The sequence below is a fragment of the Corvus kubaryi genome, unplaced genomic scaffold (assembly GCF_017639235.1).
Source record: "Corvus kubaryi isolate FWS band 111438036 unplaced genomic scaffold, C.kubaryi_AGA036_p1.0 64885, whole genome shotgun sequence".
In the NCBI taxonomy this organism is placed as follows: Eukaryota; Metazoa; Chordata; class Aves; order Passeriformes; family Corvidae; genus Corvus; species Corvus kubaryi.
Window position 1 is genome coordinate 22,630 of NW_024581583.1, and position 16,780 is coordinate 39,409.

Sequence of the window (16,780 nt, forward strand, 5' to 3'; positions counted from 1 at the left end):
CCGGTCCCTCCCCGGTGCCGCCCCCGGTGCCGCCCCCGCCCGGTGCCGCCATGCCGCTGCCGGTGCTCTTGCTGCGGGCTGCGGGCGCTTGGACCCGGCTCCGGCCGCCCTCCGCTTTGGGGCGCAGGTACCGGGGAGATGCAGGGCATTCCTGGAGGATCCCGGACTCTCGGGTCCCTTGGAGCGCGGGAACCCCAACTCTTGCTGGGAGGAGCCCAGACTCGGGGGTCCCAGGGGTCCCGGGGGTGCGAGTCAGGTTGCGGGGGAGTCGGAGGTCCCGGGAACTCGCGGGGGCTCCCAGACATCTGGATCCCTGCGGGGGGACCACGAGGAGGCCGGGGCTCCCGGGAGGTTTAGGGGTACGTGGGTGTCCCGGAGCAGCGGGGCGGGGGTCAGAGCGGGGAGAACACGTGGGCAGGTCGTGGGGAGACCCGGGGTGCCTTGAGAGGACGACCCCAACTCTTGGTGTGGTGCGGTGTGGGGAACGCGGACTCTGCAGTCCTGGGGTGTCCCGGGAGGTTCCCAGAGTCACGGGTCCCCTGGGTGGTGGGGGCACCCCAACTCTTGGTGGGGGGAGCCAGGACTCTGGGGTTCCAGGCAGTCCTGGGGGGATCCTGGACTCCTGGGTCCCTTGGAGGGAGGAACACAACTCTTGGTGGTGGGAGATGAGATTCTGAGGTCCCCGGGGCGATCCGTGGGGGCTTCGGGGGGCTCGGGGCTGCCGGGAAGCAGCAGGAGCATGGTGGGGGTCTCCCTGCACCGGACTGTGGGGGAGTGCTGCCCCTGCTGGGGGTCCCCGGGTTCCCTGGGGCTCCCCTCGTTGGGGCACCCTTCACTCACCCCTCTCCCCAGTTTCAGGTATGGGGGGCACCTGGGGCTGGCCAGGGCCCCCCGGCTGCCACCCGCACCTCCGGCCCCCCGCCTGCTCCTGGCCGGCTCAGCCACAGGCTGCGTGGTGCTGGGGCTGCTGCGCACAGCTGCGCGCTGCCAGGAGGCCACTGTCCCCGCGGTGCCCCCTGCTGTCCCTGGTGGTCCCGAGCCTCCAGAGTCCCCCACGGAGCCCCCCTTTGATTGGCCGCTGTTCTGGACCTTCCTGCGCCCGCAGCTCCTGGCACTCTCAGCTGCCGTCCTGGTGAGCAGGGACGAGTGGGTGGCCATGGTCCCCCTTATCCCCACTGTCCCTGTGTCACACCTGTGCTGTGGAATGACACACTGTCCCGGTGCCACAGCACGATGGCCGCTGTCCCATTGCCATGGTATGACACCCGCCATCCCAGTGCCTGTCACTGGCTGCCACTGTCCTAGTGCCACAGTGTGATGGCCACAGTCTCTGTGCAGGGGCGTGGCCCCTTGTCCTCATGTCATGGTGTGGCAGCCACTGTCCTGCGTGACACCTACCATCCTGATTCTGCTGTCCCAATGCCATGGCATGACACCCACTGTCCCGGTGCTGTGCCAGGCCAGCTGGTGTCCCGGTGCAATGGCATGACACCCTCCTGATGTCCTGCTGTCCCGGTGCCGTGACACCGCTGTCCCTGTCTGTCCCCGCAGCTGGCGCTGGGCGCGGCCCTGCTCAACGTGCGCATCCCGGTGCTGCTGGGGCAGCTGGTGAACGTGGTGGCCCGATGCGCCCGCGGCCACGTCCCCACGTACCTGCGCGAGGTGCGGCGCCCGGCCCTGCGCCTCCTTGCCGTCTACTGCCTGCAGGTGAGTGCCAACCCCCCCGAAAGGGTGGGTGGGGGATCCTTCCTGGCCCTGCTGACGCCGCCGTCCCACAGGGCCTGCTGACCTTCGGGTACATCGCGCTGCTGGCTCGCGTCGGCGAGCAGGTGGCCGGCAACATGCGCAAGGCGCTCTTCAGTGCCCTGCTCAGGTAGCCCCGGCAGGGACGGGGGATGGGAGAGGTGGGGGCGCAGGGACCCCCACCCACCACTCCCCTGGCAGGCAGGAGGTGGCCTTCTTTGACGCCACGCGCACGGGGCAGCTGGTGACACGGCTGACGGCCGACATCCAGGAGTTCAAGTCTTCCTTCAAGCTGGCCATCTCCCAGGTGAGCCCGGCCATCTCCTGGGCAAGCCCGGTAGTCCCCCATCCCCTCAGCTCCCCACCCACTGTGCCCCCCTCCCCAGGGCCTGCGCAGCAGCACCCAGACCGCTGGCTGCTTCGTGTCGCTGTACCTGCTCTCACCCAAGCTCACGGCGCTCCTGCTCGTGGCGCTGCCAGTGCTGGTGGGCTCCGGGGCCGTCATCGGCGCCTTCCTCCGCAGCCTCTCCCGCCAGGCACAGGAACAGGTAACCCTCACCTGAGCCCCCCAGTTCTACCACCCCCGAGGCCACAGCGTGGGGTGTCCCCACTGTCCTCCCTATCCCTGCAGGTGGCCAAGGCCACCGTGGTGGCTGACGAGGCCCTGGGCAACGTGCGGACTGTGCGCGCCTTCGCCATGGAGGAGCAGCAAGCAGGGTAAGGGTGGGGGGGACTTGGGGGTGGCGAGGGTGTGGAAGTGGGAACCCCAACCCATCCCTGCCCCAGGCTGTTCTCTGTCGAGGTGGACCGTGCTGGACATCTGAGCGAGCGGCTGGGACTCGGCATCGCCGCCTTCCAGGGGCTCTCCAACCTGGCGCTTAATGGTGAGCAGGGGCCATGGAGTGGAACCTCGATGGCTGTAGGGTGGGACTCCCTTGGGCAGGACCTCCTCTAAATGCTCCTTCTGCATGTCCCCTTCAAATCCCAGCTTTGTCCCCACCCCACAGGCATCGTCCTGGGAACCATCTTTGTTGGTGGCTCCCTGATGGCTGGAGACGAGCTCTCGCCTGGTGACCTCATGTCCTTCCTGGTGGCCTCGCAGACAGTGCAAAGGTCAGGGCAGGGCCCAGTGGTACCCCCAGTACCCCTGGCACCGCCTGTACCCCACACAGCCCTGAGCTCAACCTCTGCCCTTGTACCTCCCAGGTCCTTGGCCAATATCTCCATCCTGATGGGCCAGGTAGGTGAGGTGGGGGGTCCTGGCACCCCCTGAGGCTGCAGGTTCAGGTTTAGGGCTCCGGGGGTGCTTTCACCACCCTCCCTGTGGGACGTGTGGGGTCTGAGCGCCAGTGAGGTGGGGTCTGGGGACCTGGGGGTCCATGAGGTGCTCCTGCTGTTCCCCCACAGGTGGTGCGGGGTCTGAGCGCCGGTGCCCGTGTCTTCGAGCTCCTGAGGCTGGAGCCACCTGTGCCGCTGCAGGGCGGGGTCTCCATCCCTGCCCACTCCCTGCTCGGACACATCTGCTTCCATCATGTCTCCTTCAGGTGAGTCCCACCGGGCCCCTGCCCAGCCCCACACGGCTTCCTGAGCCACCCCATGGACTGGGGGGGTTGGCACCATGTGCCTGCAGCCCTGCAGCCCCTGCTCCTCTCCCTGCAGTTATCCCACCCGGCCTGGCTACCCTGTCCTTCAGGACTTCAGCCTCACCCTGCCCCCCTGCCAGACAGTGGCCATTGTGGGGCCCTCTGGAGGAGGTACCAGTACCCCCCACCCTCCCCCTGGCTGCATCCTCCTGCGCCCCAGTCCTGTGCTCAGTGCGCCCAGTGGATGCCAGGGACTGGGAACCGCCCGGTGCTGCTGGAGCCAGGGGTCCAGAGCAGGGGGACCTCAGGAGTCCCCTCTGCAGGGAAGTCGACGGTGGCGGCGCTGCTGGAGCGGTTCTACGAGCCCACGGCAGGAACCATCACCCTGGATGGGCACGACATCGCCAGCCTGGACCCCTCCTGGCTGCGGGGGCAGGTCATCGGCTTCATCAGCCAGGTGGGGACAGGAGTGGTGCTGGCTGGGACTTCCTGGCTGTCCCTGGGGAAGGGGAGGGAGGTGGTCCTGGCTGGGGCTCAGCGCTGAGGCTGGGGTTTTGCTGCAGGAGCCAGTGCTGTTTGGCACAACCATCATGGAGAACATCCGCTTCGGGAAGCCGGGAGCCTCTGATGCAGAGGTGTACGAGGCCGCCCGGCTCGCCAACGCTGACGGCTTCATCCGCAGCTTCCCTGAGGGCTACGACACCATCGTGGGTATGGCTGGGGCGGAAGGGGGTCAGGCAAGTGTGGGACCCCAGCTGAGGTGATCCTGGTCCTGCAGGGACACCGGCTGCTGGTCACTGCGGGTGTTCAGCTGTGCCGGAGGGAGCTGGGGCCGCACTGGGCTCTGAGCAGGAGGGACAGGGTTCGGATGTGGGAGTCCCTGGCTCTGGGCTGGGGGATCTCCCCACGCTGATGTGGCCCTGACATTCTGGGGGGTTCCCGGCTGTGGGTTGGGTGGTCCCCTGGGATGGTGCAGCACCACCATCCCCACTGTGTCCCCCCACGCCGCGGTGTCCCCACGGTGTCCCGCAGGTGAGCGTGGCACGGCGCTGTCTGGGGGGCAGAAGCAGCGCATCGCCATTGCCCGCGCGCTGCTCAAGGACCCGGCTGTGCTCATCCTGGACGAGGCCACGAGCGCGCTGGATGCGCAGGCGGAGCAGGCGGTGCAGGAGGCCCTGGACCGTGCGGCCACTGGCCGCACCGTGCTGCTCATCGCCCACCGCCTCAGCACCATCCGCGGCGCGCAGCTCATCGCCGTGCTGGCCCACGGCCGCGTGGCTGAGGTGAGGCGCGGGGCAGGGTGGGGACGGGGCGCGTGGGCACCGGGAGGTGCCACCGTCCGGCTGTCCCCGCTGTCTCCACAGGCAGGGACTCACGAGGAGCTGGTGCGACGGGGAGGTGTCTATGCTGAGCTCATCCGACAGCAGACCAAGGAGGGGTCCTGAGGGGTCCCCCCTCTGCTCCCCAATAAACCAGGGGTGGAAAGCGGACGGGGGCTCCGCCTTGTGGTGGGACGTTGCGACGGGTCCTCCGGGCCGCTGGAGGGCGCCCTTGGCACCGGGGAGGGGGCGGGACGGGGCGGGGTTTGGGGTGAGTGACGTCTGGTTTGTGGGCGTGTCTGGCGAGGCTGGCCCCGCCCCCTCCCCGGCCGCGCTGCCCGCGGGGGGGGTGGGGGGGGGTCTCCCGTGTCACCCGTGCTTGGTGTGAGCCCCCCCCCCCCGAGATGCGGGACCCCTGTGGCCCTCCTGGGGTGAGGGTTCCCTGTCTGACCGTCGGAGTAGGGTGTCGCATGTGTCCCCGGGGAGCGTGGGACCCCTGTGTCACTCCCGAGTGAGGAAACGCTGCAACACCCCCCGGGGAAGGGGGGGTGAGCCCCTACGTGACCTCGGGATGGGGGACCCCTGCATTCCCCCCCGGGATGGAGGAGCCCTTGCGTGACTTCTGTCATGGGGGGCCCCGATATTAACCCCCGGGGCAGGGGGGCCCATGTGTCACCTCCGGAGTGGAGGAACTCCTGGGTGACCTCTGGGATGGGAAGACCCCCGTGTGATCCCCCCCCCCTGGAGCGAGAGGGGTCGCCTATAGGGGTGGGGGCCCCTATATCACCCCTGGAGTGGAGGGACCCTGTGTCAACTTTCTGGGGAAGGGGACCCTCTGCATGACCCCGGGATGGGGGCCCCTGGAATGGGGGTTACCCCTTCGTGACTCCACGGGATGGACTGTCCCCTGTGCCGCCTCTCAAGGTAGGGGACCCTTGTGTCAACCCCCCAGGCTGGGGGAACCCCTATGTGACCCCCTGGGGTAGGATTAGCCCTGCATGACTCTGCCGGGGTGGGGGGGGGTCGCCTGGATCAGCCTTAGGATGGGAGACGCCTGTGTCACCCCCGGAGTGAGAGGACCCCGTGGCATCTTTCTGGGGTGAAGGCTCCACTGCATCACGCCCCGGGGCGGAGGAACCCCTGCGTGACCCTGGGACGGGGGGACCTCTGTGTGACCCCCGAGGTGGGTTCCCCTGAGCTGCCCGATGAAGGGGCGCTGCCTGCTGGTCCCCCCTTCCCGGGGGTCTCGGCCCCCCGTACCCCAGCGCTGCGGCCGCCGGCGGGGGCGGCGGGTGGAGCCGAGCAGGAGGGGCGGGGGCGGCGGCGGCGGGGGGCGGCGGGGACCGGCGGCGACTGCGCCGCGGCGGGAGCGGAGCCGGGAGCGGGACCGGGGCTGGGGTTGGAACGGGAGCTGGAACCGGGATCGGGGCTGGGGCTAGATCCGGGACCGGGATCAGGACGGGGACCGAGGCTGGCATCGGGACTGGATCCAGGACCAGGGCTGGAACCGGCACCGGAACCGAGACCGCGACTGGGACTGAGGCTGGGGCTGGAACCGGGACGGGAGCTGCGCTGCGCTGCCCGCGGCTCCGCGGCACCGGTCGGGCAGCATCGGCACCGGCTGCGTGAAGGACCTTGGGGAGCGAAGCGGCCGGTCCTGCCCTGCCTCTCCTGCCTTTCCTCTCCCCTGCCCACCCTCCTCCCCCCCTTCCCTCGCCGCCAGCTGCGCCCTGAGCCCGGCGCGGCGATGGGCTGAGGGTGCAGGGCAGCGCGGGGCCCCGGCGGCAACAGGATGAGGAGGGGCTCGGAGGGCAGCGGGGAGGGCGAGGGGCTCTCCAGCCTGCGGGCTTTCGCCCACAGCTCCTCACTGCACGGCATCAGCCACGTCTTCGCCTACGGGGCTGTGTCCCTGCGCCGCGTGCTCTGGGGCGGCTTCTTCCTGGGCTCGCTGGGGCTGCTGCTGCTCGTGTGCGCCGAGCGCGTCGCCTACTTCCTCACCTACCCCCACGTCACCAAGCTGGACGAGGTGGCTGCCCGCAACCTCACCTTCCCGGCCATCACCATCTGCAACCTCAACGAGTTCCGCTTCTCCAAAATCACCCGCAACGACATGTACCACGTGGGCGAGCTGCTGGCGCTGCTCAACGAGCGCTACGAGATCAGCAACCCGCAGCTGGCTGAGCCCCACGTCCTGGCCGCGCTGCGCGACAAGGCCAACTTCAAGAACTTCAAGGCGAAGCCCTTCAGCATGGCCGAGTTCTACAACCGCACGGGCCACGACCTGGCTGAAATGCTGCTGCAGTGCTCCTTCCGTGGCACCGGCTGCACTGCCCGCAACTTCACCGTGGTGAGTGCCAAGAGGGTGGGGAGGGGACTGACCGTATGCCCCGGGGCTGCGGAGGGACACGGGAGCCTGCTGGGGTTGGGCATCCATGGGTGAGGTCCTTCTCCCAGCTTGTTGCCCCTGGGCACCGCAAGGATGGGGAGGGGACCCGCTGTGTGCCCCCGGGGCTGTGGAGGGACCTGGGAGTCCTGCTGGGGTCAGACGCCGGCAGGTGAGTCCCCTCTCTCATCCCACCGCCCACAGCACCATCAGCCCCTGCCCTCCCCTCCGGGTACAGCAGCTGCCAGACAGGGGTTCCCCCACCCTGGGTGCTGCAGGGGTGCCAGGCAGCTGTGAACGGTGCCCAGGATGGAGCAGGGCTGTGCCGGGGACTCTGTGCTGGCTGGGAGTCTCTGCCGGCATGCAGGCCCTGGGCAGGGGTGGTGGTGGGCACAGGATGCTCGGGGTACAGGGTGCTCACAAGGACAGGATGCTCACAGGTGTGGGTGCTCACCTCTAGGGGTGTCACTTGTACAGGGTGCTCACAGGTGCAGCCCTCACCACCTGCGCCCGCCTCGGGTGCCACCGGGCACTGCCAGCAGCAGCCACTGTCCTGGCTGTTGGCACAGAGGCTCTTCCATGCCTGACATGGGTGGGGATCCCCATGCCGCCCTGCTGTGACCCCCAGCACCCCCTACTGCTGCCCCCAGCACCCCTCGCTGTGGCCCCCAGATCAGGGCAGGGACAGTGGCACAGGCAGGGATCATGATACTTGTGTGACAGACAGGTACACTGGGATGGGCAGGGACAGTATCATAGGCAGGGTGGACAGGGGCAGTGGCGTGGGCAGGACAGGCAGTGATGGTGGCATGGGCAGCACGGACACATCCCTCCTGCCACAGCAGCACCAGGCAGCAGTGTGGGCGCTGAGCAGCTCACGTCTGCTGTGCCAGCTCTGCCCAGTCCACATCACTGTCCCCAGCAATTACCGTCACCCTAAAGCTCTTAGAGCACTAATTAAGTCACCACGGAGCTTAGGGATGAGCCACCCTGTGACAGCTCCGTGCCCCCTCTGTGCCCCCCATGCTCCCTCCATTCCCCCCGTGCCCCAGTGCCTGTGGCCAGAGCTGCTCTGCCCTCTGTTCCTGCAGCAGGGCCAGCCACTGGTGATGGCCCCTGGGTTTGAGGGCCGGGACATGTGGCAGGAGGGCTGAGGGTCCCCAGGGCAGGACTTGGGGTGGGTGGCACGTGCCTGGTTGAGCAGCAGGGTCCTGGCTCTGCCTCCCAAAATCCCCAGGCTCGGCCAGTCTCAGCCCCGGATTGGGATCCTCTGCTCTGGGCCATGGTGCTGAGCTTGGGCACTGTGTCCCTGCACCTCCTCCCAGCCCGGGCCCTAGTGTCCCTGAGGTTCCTGGACATGTGGTGGGGGCCCAAGGGCCATTGGGGTGAAACATGTCTCCTCTCACCTACCCCAGCGCCAGTTGAATGGGGCAGGATGGGGGTGTGGGGACAGGGGATCTTCGGGGTGAGGGCTGGGGGTCCCCACGGTGCAGGGCTTGGGGTCCCCAGGGTGAAGGACAGGGGGTCCCCAGGGTGCAGGGTTGTGGGTCCCTGTGTGACCCTGAGTGCGGAGTCAAGGAGGACTGGCAGTGCTGGGGCCACGTCCCCATCACTGTCCCCACCCATGCCCCCCCCAGCATCCCCATGCCGGGCAGCCGTTGCCATGACACCCGCCCCCCCCTTTCCTCCTTGGGCACCGCATTGCCATGGCAACGGGTCCCCACTTTGGGAGCAGCTGGTTGCCACAGCAACGCCCCCTCCGCTCCCCCCGTGGGACATAACCCCCGGGTGGGGGCACCCATAGCAGAGGGGGCCATGACGCCATGGGACTACACGGCAGGAGGTGAGGGGCCGTGAGACCAGTCTGGGGGCTCAGGGTCACCCCAGGGTCCCTGGCTGTGGGTACCGATCCCTGGGAACTCAAGGTCACCCCGGGGTTCCTGGCTGGGGGTGCGGGTCCCCGCAGTCCCTGGGGTGGCTGGCCCAGGACAGGCTCTCAGGTCCTGGGGGGGACATGGTGGCCTCTGCTGCTGTGACAAAGGAGTCCTGGTCCCCATCACTGTTCTGGCTTGTGCCCTCCCACCTCAAGTGTCCCCACATGTTCCCTGGAACAGCGACGAAACCCAATATCCCTGCAGAGCTGCGGCAGCGCAGGCGCGGGCACCATCTACATCCTCGCCTTCTCCTGGGGGCACCGGCATCCTGTCCCAGGGCACTGGGATCCACTCCTGGGTCCTGTAGGTACCCTCTAGGGGTACTGGGATCCTGTCCTGGCTCATGTGGGGCACTGGAATCCCCATTGCCATGTCCCCATGTGTGTCCCTGTGTCCCCACAGGGTCCCCACAGTGGCACTGAATGCCCCATCCCCATGTCCCCATGGGGTCCCTGCAGTGGCAGTGAGAGCCCTGTCCCCATGTCCCACGTGTGCCCTGTGTCCCTGCAGATCTTCACACGCCTGGGGAAGTGCTACACATTCAACCCGGGGGGGCCGGGGCGCGAGGTGCTGACCACGCTGCAGGGCGGCTCCGGCAACGGCCTCGAGCTCATGCTCAATGTGCAGCAGGAGGAGTATCTGCCCGTCTGGGGGGACACAGGTGAGACCCTGCCCATCTGCGGGGACATGGGGGAGAGCACTTGGCTGTCTGGGGGGTCCCAGGTGAGTACTTGTCCTTTTGGGGGGACACAGGTGAGCACAAGCCCATCTGGGGGGACATGGGTGAGACGCCCTGCCTCCTGACTCCCCTCCCCCTGCTCTGCAGATGAGACCTCGTTTGAGGCGGGGGTGAAGGTGCAGATCCACAGCCAGGATGAGCCACCCTTCATTGACCAGCTGGGCTTTGGCGTTGCCCCTGGCTTCCAGACCTTCGTCTCCTGCCAGCAGCAGCGGGTATCCGGGCACGGTGCCCGGGGCTGGGCATAGACCCCCTGAGGGATCGGGATGGGCCCCTGGAGGGATTGGGATGGACTACCAAAGGGCTTGGGATGCAGACCCAAAGGGATCAGAATGGACCCCCAAAGGGCTTGGGATGGCCTGTTGTTGTCACAGACATCCCTGTGGGGACATTCCAAGCCATGGGGCCATCCCGAACTCTGCCATGGGTACCACGGCCATCCCCATGGGGACACCCCATGCCCAGACATGCCGAGGGTACCGTGCCACTGCACTGGCTGGGAGCAGCACACGGTGTGGGGCAGCCCCTGCGCAGGCACCGGCTCCAGCAGCGACCCCCCGGTTCCTGTGGAACAGCCGCCGGGGGGGGTGGCAGCGCCCGGCCCCCGCAGCCAGACACCTAAATTTAGGTGCCTCGGGTGGGTGTCACCACGTGTGCCAGCACATGGGCGGCAGTAACACGGCGGCAGCAGGAATGTGGCCCTGGCGCCCACGGGTGGGGGGTGCTGGGTCCTCACCAGGCATAATCCCTGCACCAGGCACCGAGGGGAGTGCGGGGGCCCGTGCTGACCCCCCCACCTGGCACGTCCTGGTCCCGCATGCTCCCAAACAGTGCCACCTGCCAGATTTCGCTGTGGCACCCAGCACAGGTGACAATTGCTGCAACGCCCATCCCCACGCCCAGAAAGGAGGGAACGGGGTGGAACGGGGGCTCTGGCGCGGTAGGACCCGCCGCACTGGCTGTGCGGGGTGAGGTTTGCCCGAGGGATGGCACCGTGGTGGGCCGGGTATGACACCGGGGCCATCGGGGCTGACACGGGGCCCCGGGAGGCTGTGTTTTCCTTAGCGGGTGCCCGGCAGCTGGTGTACCTGCCCCCACCGTGGGGGGACTGCAAGGCCACCCCCATCGAGTCCGACTTCTTCACCAACTACAGCCTGACTGCGTGCCGCCTGGACTGCGAGACGCGCTACCTGGCCGAGAACTGCAACTGCCGCATGGTGCACATGCCGGGTGAGCGCGGGGGCGGCCGGGGGGCTGCGGGGCTGCCGGCACCAGCCCCGCGCCTGCGACCGCCGCCTCCCCCGCAGGCAATGCCAACGTCTGCACCCCGGAGCAGTACAAGGAGTGCGCCGACCCCGCGCTGGGTACGTACTCTGTGCCCCACAATGGCCCCGGACACCCCTGCCCTCTCCCCGGGACCCCTCAGCCTCCCCGTGCCCCCGTTTCTGTGAGTGTGGCTCCGGGGTCCCTGTGCCCTCGCCAGGGTGGGGGTCACTGCTGTCCCCCAGATGCGCAGGGCCGGGCCTCCTCCCTGTGCCACCAGTAGTACTTGTGGCACACTTGTCCCCGGTGGCACCCACCGCCCTCCAGCTCTGCCCCCGGACCATCCCGCCTGCCCCCCGTGGGCGGGGGTCCCGGGGGTCCCCGTCCCACCCACGCCCCCCCCAGACTTCCTGGTGACGAAGGACAGCGAGTACTGTGCATGCCGCACGCCCTGCGCCATGGTGCGCTATGGCAAAGAGCTCTCCATGGTGAAGATCCCCAGCAAGGCCTCGGCCAAGTACCTGGCCAAGAAGTTCAACAAGACGGAGCAGTACATTGCGTGAGTGACACTGCCACCACTGCTGCCACCGCGGTGTCACCCACCGCCCCGCCAGCGCACAGTGTGACACAGCACGGCACAGCCACACAGCCCCAGCATGAGAACTGGCGTCACATGGCACAGTGTGACAGTGTGCCATGGCCCAGCACGGCCCCATGACATGAACCAGCAGCGTGACACAACGTCCCCAGCACCTGTGAACTGGCACAGCCCAGAGTGACAGTGTGACACGGCACAGCCCCATGGCACCCCCAGCAGACATGAACTGACACAGCCCAAAATGATGGTGTGACATGGCATGGCACGGGGTGACAGTGTGACATGGCATGGCACGGCACGGCTTCCCCTGTGCAAATCTGCCCCAGAAACGGGAAACCCACACGGCACAGCACGGCATGGCTCAGCATGGCACAGTACAGCCCAGTATGGCACAGCATGGCCTGGCACACCCCTCTGCCCTGTCCCCCTTGTACCCCACGGCACAGTCCAGCCTGACACAGCACAGCCTGGCACGGCCCCCCTGTGCCTGATGCTGCCCCCTTGTCCCCTGCATCCCCCCAGGGACAATGTGCTGGTCCTGGACATCTTCTTCGAGGCACTGAACTATGAGATGATCGAGCAGAAGAAGGCGTACGAGGTGGCCGGGCTGCTGGGTGAGGGATGGGGGCCTGGGGGTGCCGGGGGAACCAGGGGTCTGCCCTCACTGACGTCACCCCCCGCACAGGTGACATTGGGGGGCAGATGGGGCTCTTCATCGGTGCCAGCCTTCTCACCATCCTGGAGATCTTTGATTACCTGTATGAGGTGAGCCCACCCTGGCCTCCCCCCTTCCTGGGGGTCTCAGGGCTGGGGACTCTGACCTGCCCCCCCCAGGTGTTCCGGGACAAACTCCTCAGCCTGTACAAGGAGAAGAAGCGGAGCCCCCGGAGCGATGGCGGCACCCTGGTAACCCCCCGCGCCCCCCCCTCCCCAGCCCCCAGCTCGGGGGTCGCACCTCATCATCCCCCCGCTCACCGCTCTCTCGTCCCTCCGTGCGCCCGTCCAGGAGCACCCGGCGGTCCCGGGCAGCCCCACGGCCCCGCGCCCACCCAGGTACATGGGGGGGGGGCAACCAGAGGCCCCCAGGGCTGGCACAGGGAGTGTGGGGCAGTCACTCCCTGGGGGGAGATAGGGGTCCGTGGGGGCCCCCCAGGACCAGCGTGGGGGGTGCGGGGCCATTTCCTGCGAACCCCCCTGCATTCTCTGCAGACCTCATTCCCTGTAGACCCCCCCATTCCCTGCAGACATCCCCATCCTCATCATACCCCACAGCACCCTGTTCTGGGGTCCCCCCTGCTCTGACACTCCTCAGCTGGGCTGGGGTCCCCCAACCTCCCCTCTGGAACACAGTGGGGCAGGAGAGAGGGGGCCGGGTGGGGGACATGGGACGGGCCAGCCTGGCTCCAGGTTGGCCGCGTGGTGGTCCCTCCCGAAGTGGAGAGCTCCTGGGACACCCTGGGGGGCACGAGGGGAGGGGGCAAGGGCCAGAGACCCCAGCAGGTGGGGCGCAGAAGGCCGGTAGTGGCGGAGGGAGCTGACCCCCCGACCCCCCTGCAGAGCGCCTGGCCCCCCCTGCCCGGCCCCACGCCCCGTCTCGGCGTCGCCCCGAACCTGCTACCTCGTCACCCGGCTCTAGGGTCCTCCCCGGGCCCCCCCGCGGAGCCCAGCCCGCCCCCCCGCCGGCCGGGGGGCTGGGGGGACACCCCCGGGCCGCGGGGCGGCCTCCAGGCCCCCCCCGCCCCCTGAGGGGGTGCCGGGGGGCTGGGGGTGAGGGGCCCCCCCCGGCCCTGCTCCCACGTCCCTGCATGCGCTGCCTGTGCCCCCTCGCGCTGGACATGCAACCCCTCCCGACAGCCCCCCCAAATAAAGAGGCGCCCCAGCCCTGGCTCCGGGCTGCTTGGGGGGGAACAGGGGGCTGGGGGTGCTGAGGGGTCCTGGGCACTCCAGGAAGGAGAAGGCAACGCTGGGGGGTCACAGGGCTGGGCCAGGGGTCAGGGGCTGGTGCGGGGAAGCTGTCGCATGGCAGCAGCGGGGCCCCAACACCCCAGGAAGGAGAAGGCGGCGCTGGGGGGGGGAAGCTCTTTATGGGACACCAAACGCACATCACCCACGTACAGCAGCGCCCTAGATGAGGGCACACCCAGGACCCCCAGCAGAGAAGGGGTCGGGGGGAGTCGGGAGAGGAGGGTGGGGGGCGTATTCCCCCCTGGGTCCCTGTGCCTGGTCCCCGAGGGTCCTGCCCCTCCAGCAGCCCTGTGGCCCCATGTCCCGGGGGTTCCCATGCCTTGGGAAGTCCCCTGCCCCCGGGTGAGTCCTGTGTCCCTGGAGGGAGTGCCAGCCCTCTCATCCACCCCCCGGGGCTGGGGGGGTTGTGCCAGCCCCCCGCAGCCAGGGCAGAACCTAATAAATACCGGAGGGGCTGCAGTTCAGGGGGCTGGCACGGGCTGGCACCTGGCTGCGGGGGGCTGGGGGCTGCCCCCCTCATGGGGGTCTGGGGGTTGGGGGGCCCTAGGGGGGGCAGAAGTCGGTGAAGTAGGGGTGCTGCAGGGCCTCCTCCGCTGAGATCCGCTGCACTGGATTGCACTTGAGCAGGTTCTGGGGGGCACGGGGAGCTGAGGGGGGAGAGCATGGACCCTCCCCATCCCACAGCCCCCACAGGTGGGCAGGGGGCTGCGAGGGGGGAGGGCACCCACTCCCAGGAGCCGGAGCCCCCATGGGGTGGGCAGGGGGGACAAGTGTGGGGGACACAGCAATGGGACACGAGCAGGGGGAGGTGCAGGCTGGGGGACACACCAGAGGTGGGGGACACAGGCGGGGACGGGCACAGGCAGGGGGACAGAGGGGGGTCTCACCTGCAGCAGGTCCCGGCCAGTCGCGTTCAGCTTGGGCACCACGTTGACCAGGGAGGTGGTAGCTGGGTACATGGGGTAGGGCTGGGGACACACAGGTGACCCCCAGCTCCCCCAGACCCCCTTATTCCCTCTGACCCCTCCGGTCCCCAGCTCTCACCTTGTAGTCCGGCAGCTTGGCCATGGCCGGCCACTGCTCCTCCGTGGGGGTCCCCAGCAGCGTGGGGACAGTCAAGGGCCACCACAAGGGCACCCGGCACCTGCCCCCCTGCCCCTCTGCCCAGCCAAGGGGGGTTCCCATTCCCAGGGATTCTCATTCTCAGAGCTCCCCATTCCCCAGGGGGTCTCCATTCCCAGGGGATGTCCCCATTCCTGAGGGCTCTCCTTTCCAGGGTTCCCCCAATCCCCCATTCTGGAGGTCCCCATTTCCGGGGGGATCACCCTTCCCACAGGGCTCCCCATTCCCAGGGGATTCCCAGTGGTCTCCATTCCTTTGGGTTCCCCATTCCCTGAGCTCCCCATTCCCAAGCAGTCCATTCTGGGGTTCCCCATTCCCAAGGATATCGGAAGATCCTCTTCAGCTGGTCGTCCACGTCATTGCCTGGGAAGAGGGGCCGCCCCGCATTGGCCAGTTCTGGGGGGACAGAGGGTGGTTCCCACAGGCCCCCCTGGCCCCCCAGGCCCCCGCCCCCTCTCGCCCCACAGTGTACCCGCAAAGATGCACCCAGCTGACCACATGTCAATGGAGGTGGAGTAGAGCTTGGCACCGAAGAGAACATCGGGGGGCCGGTACCACAGAGTGACCACCTGGGGAGGGACAGGGACACTTGGACAGGGACAGGGGGACCCCCCGGCGGCTGCGTGGGGCCAGGACCCCGAGCCCCACGAGCCCCCGCTCACCTCGGCCGAGTAGCAGCGCACAGGGATGCCGAAGGCCCGGGCCAGCCCGAAGTCTGCCAGCTTGAGCTCCCCATTCTGGGGGGACAGACAGGGTCAGCGCGGGGGGCCCCACCTGTGTCCCCCACACCCCAGGGACAACGGCCCTGCTGCCCTTCCCATCACTGGGAACGCGGGAGAGATGGAGCTGAAACTGTGGCTGGACAAACACCAGATATGACTCCCCAGGACAGACAGACAGCCCCCCACTTCCAAGCATGACCCCCTAGCACAGCCCCCCACTCCCAGGTGTGACCGCCCAGCCCCCTGCTCCATCTGCCCTTGTCCCGGGCCCTTCCCACTGTCATCCCTCCACTCCCACCGTGTGCCCCCACCCTGTTGATGAGCAGGTTCTGGGGTTTCAGGTCCCGGTGCAGGACATTGCGGCTGTGGCAGAACGCGAGGCCCTTCAGCAGCTGGTACATGAACGACTGTGGGAGAGCACAGGCAGGGTCCATCAGCCCCCCAGCACCGCAGGGCCAAGCTGCGACCCCGGGGGCTCCCCAGGGCTCCCACACCCACCTTGACAATCTCGGGGTCCAGATCCCCGTTGCAGCTGTCGAAGTATTTCTTCAGGTCCTGGGGGGAAGCGAGGGGGAGCCGGGAGCGGTGACCCTTGGAGACCCCCAGGGACCCCCGTGCCCCCCAGGAACCCCGCCCGTGCCGCCGGTGCTCACCTGGTCGCAAAACTCAAAGACCAGGGTCAGCTTCTTGTCGCTGTGCAGAACGTCGTGGAGCCTGCGGGGGAGGGGTCCCTGAGACCCCCAGCGCCCGCCCGGGCCCGGAGCACCGGGGGGAGCAGCCCCGTGCCGCGACCCCCCAGCCCCCGCTGCCTCCCGGAGCCCCCCGGTACCTGACAATGTTCTTGTGCTTGAGCTCTTTGAGCAGGCAGATCTCCCGCAGCGCCGAGCTGGGCACCCCCTGCGGGACACGCCGGGTTGGGGGAGCCGGGGGGTCCCCGGGGGTCCCGGGCGGGGGTCCCGGGAGGGTCCCAGCCCCGCCCCCCCCCCTCACCTCATCATCGTCGTCCAGCCGCACCCGCTTCAGCGCCACGATCTCGTGCGTCTCCCGGTTCTTAGCCTTGAACACGGTCCCGTAGGTGCCTGCGGGGAACGGAAGGGGGTCACGGCCGAGCCCCCGGTACCCGTACCGACACCCCCGCCGGGCCCCACAGCACCCAGGTCCCCCCGCACGGCTCCGGCACTGCCGCACCTTCGCCGATCTTCTCCAGCTTCTCGTATTTCTGCATCGTGCCGCGATCGGTCCCGGTCCGGCCCGGCCCGGCCCCGGCCCCGGCCCCGCCACCGGCCCCCGCCCGCCCCGCCACACCTCCCGGCAGCCCCCGCGCGGCCCCGCCACACCTCCCGGCAGCCCCTGCGCGGCCCCGCCACACCTCCCGGCAGCCCCCGCCCGCCCCGCCACACCTCCCGCGA

General features: G+C 68.7%; 3 protein-coding genes across 7 annotated transcripts; 2 read left to right on the forward strand and 1 right to left on the reverse strand.

Moving 5' to 3' along the window:
- The first annotated feature begins 19 nt into the window (after positions 1 to 19).
- Positions 20 to 4,816, forward strand: LOC121672725 (mitochondrial potassium channel ATP-binding subunit-like). Of its 3 annotated transcripts, none has more exons than XM_042045506.1 (16): positions 20 to 127; positions 853 to 1,132; positions 1,552 to 1,707; positions 1,779 to 1,873; positions 1,945 to 2,050; positions 2,130 to 2,291; positions 2,375 to 2,460; positions 2,530 to 2,627; positions 2,751 to 2,856; positions 2,950 to 2,983; positions 3,151 to 3,287; positions 3,403 to 3,497; positions 3,650 to 3,783; positions 3,890 to 4,037; positions 4,359 to 4,609; positions 4,691 to 4,816. In XM_042045506.1, exons 1-16 carry the CDS (start codon positions 51 to 53, stop codon positions 4,769 to 4,771), a joined length of 2,046 nt encoding a protein of 681 aa, XP_041901440.1. In that variant the 5' UTR covers positions 20 to 50; the 3' UTR covers positions 4,772 to 4,816. The 3 variants fall into 3 exon arrangements, with proteins under 3 accessions (XP_041901440.1, XP_041901441.1, XP_041901439.1); XM_042045507.1 differs by having other exon boundaries at positions 23 to 127; positions 859 to 1,132; XM_042045505.1 differs by having other exon boundaries at positions 37 to 1,132.
- A 1,183-nt stretch (positions 4,817 to 5,999) lies between these two features.
- LOC121672726 (acid-sensing ion channel 1C-like) lies at positions 6,000 to 13,281 on the forward strand. Of its 2 annotated transcripts, XM_042045508.1 has the most exons (11): positions 6,002 to 6,992; positions 9,473 to 9,623; positions 9,789 to 9,916; positions 10,781 to 10,931; positions 11,009 to 11,065; positions 11,370 to 11,523; positions 12,085 to 12,176; positions 12,248 to 12,327; positions 12,397 to 12,468; positions 12,569 to 12,615; positions 13,120 to 13,278. In XM_042045508.1, exons 1-11 carry the CDS (start codon positions 6,438 to 6,440, stop codon positions 13,196 to 13,198), a joined length of 1,566 nt encoding a protein of 521 aa, XP_041901442.1. In that variant the 5' UTR covers positions 6,002 to 6,437; the 3' UTR covers positions 13,199 to 13,278. The 2 variants fall into 2 exon arrangements, with proteins under 2 accessions (XP_041901444.1, XP_041901442.1); XM_042045510.1 differs by lacking the exon at positions 11,370 to 11,523 and having other exon boundaries at positions 6,000 to 6,992; positions 10,855 to 10,931; positions 13,120 to 13,281.
- A 348-nt stretch (positions 13,282 to 13,629) lies between these two features.
- On the reverse strand, positions 13,630 to 16,666 carry LOC121672727 (cyclin-dependent-like kinase 5). Of its 2 annotated transcripts, none has more exons than XM_042045511.1 (12): positions 16,560 to 16,666; positions 16,362 to 16,450; positions 16,201 to 16,268; positions 16,025 to 16,085; positions 15,870 to 15,926; positions 15,683 to 15,778; positions 15,312 to 15,386; positions 15,122 to 15,218; positions 14,976 to 15,045; positions 14,572 to 14,632; positions 14,415 to 14,495; positions 13,630 to 14,174 (listed from the first exon to the last, which is right to left on the reverse strand). In XM_042045511.1, exons 1-12 carry the CDS (start codon positions 16,594 to 16,596, stop codon positions 13,989 to 13,991), a joined length of 978 nt encoding a protein of 325 aa, XP_041901445.1. In that variant the 5' UTR covers positions 16,597 to 16,666; the 3' UTR covers positions 13,630 to 13,988. The 2 variants fall into 2 exon arrangements, with proteins under 2 accessions (XP_041901445.1, XP_041901446.1); XM_042045512.1 differs by having other exon boundaries at positions 14,028 to 14,157.
- Between the last annotated feature and the right edge of the window lie 114 nt (positions 16,667 to 16,780).

Coding starts and splice junctions, on each gene's coding strand:
- LOC121672725 (XM_042045505.1), top strand. CDS start 740: ATGGTGGGGGTCTCCCTGCACCGGACTGTGGGGGAGTGCTGCCCCTGC. Junction 2,461..2,529: donor ATGGAGGAGCAGCAAGCAGG/GTAAGGGTGGGG, acceptor TCCCTGCCCCAG/GCTGTTCTCTGTCGAGGTGG. Junction 2,984..3,150: donor TCTCCATCCTGATGGGCCAG/GTAGGTGAGGTG, acceptor GTTCCCCCACAG/GTGGTGCGGGGTCTGAGCGC.
- LOC121672726 (XM_042045508.1), top strand. CDS start 6,438: ATGAGGAGGGGCTCGGAGGGCAGCGGGGAGGGCGAGGGGCTCTCCAGC. Junction 9,624..9,788: donor GCCCGTCTGGGGGGACACAG/GTGAGACCCTGC, acceptor CCTGCTCTGCAG/ATGAGACCTCGTTTGAGGCG. Junction 11,524..12,084: donor AAGACGGAGCAGTACATTGC/GTGAGTGACACT, acceptor GCATCCCCCCAG/GGACAATGTGCTGGTCCTGG.
- LOC121672727 (XM_042045511.1), bottom strand. CDS start 16,596: ATGCAGAAATACGAGAAGCTGGAGAAGATCGGCGAAG. Junction 15,219..15,311: donor TGCGCTGCTACTCGGCCGAG/GTGAGCGGGGGC, acceptor GTCCCTCCCCAG/GTGGTCACTCTGTGGTACCG. Junction 14,175..14,414: donor CTGGCCGGGACCTGCTGCAG/GTGAGACCCCCC, acceptor CTCCCCCCTCAG/CTCCCCGTGCCCCCCAGAAC.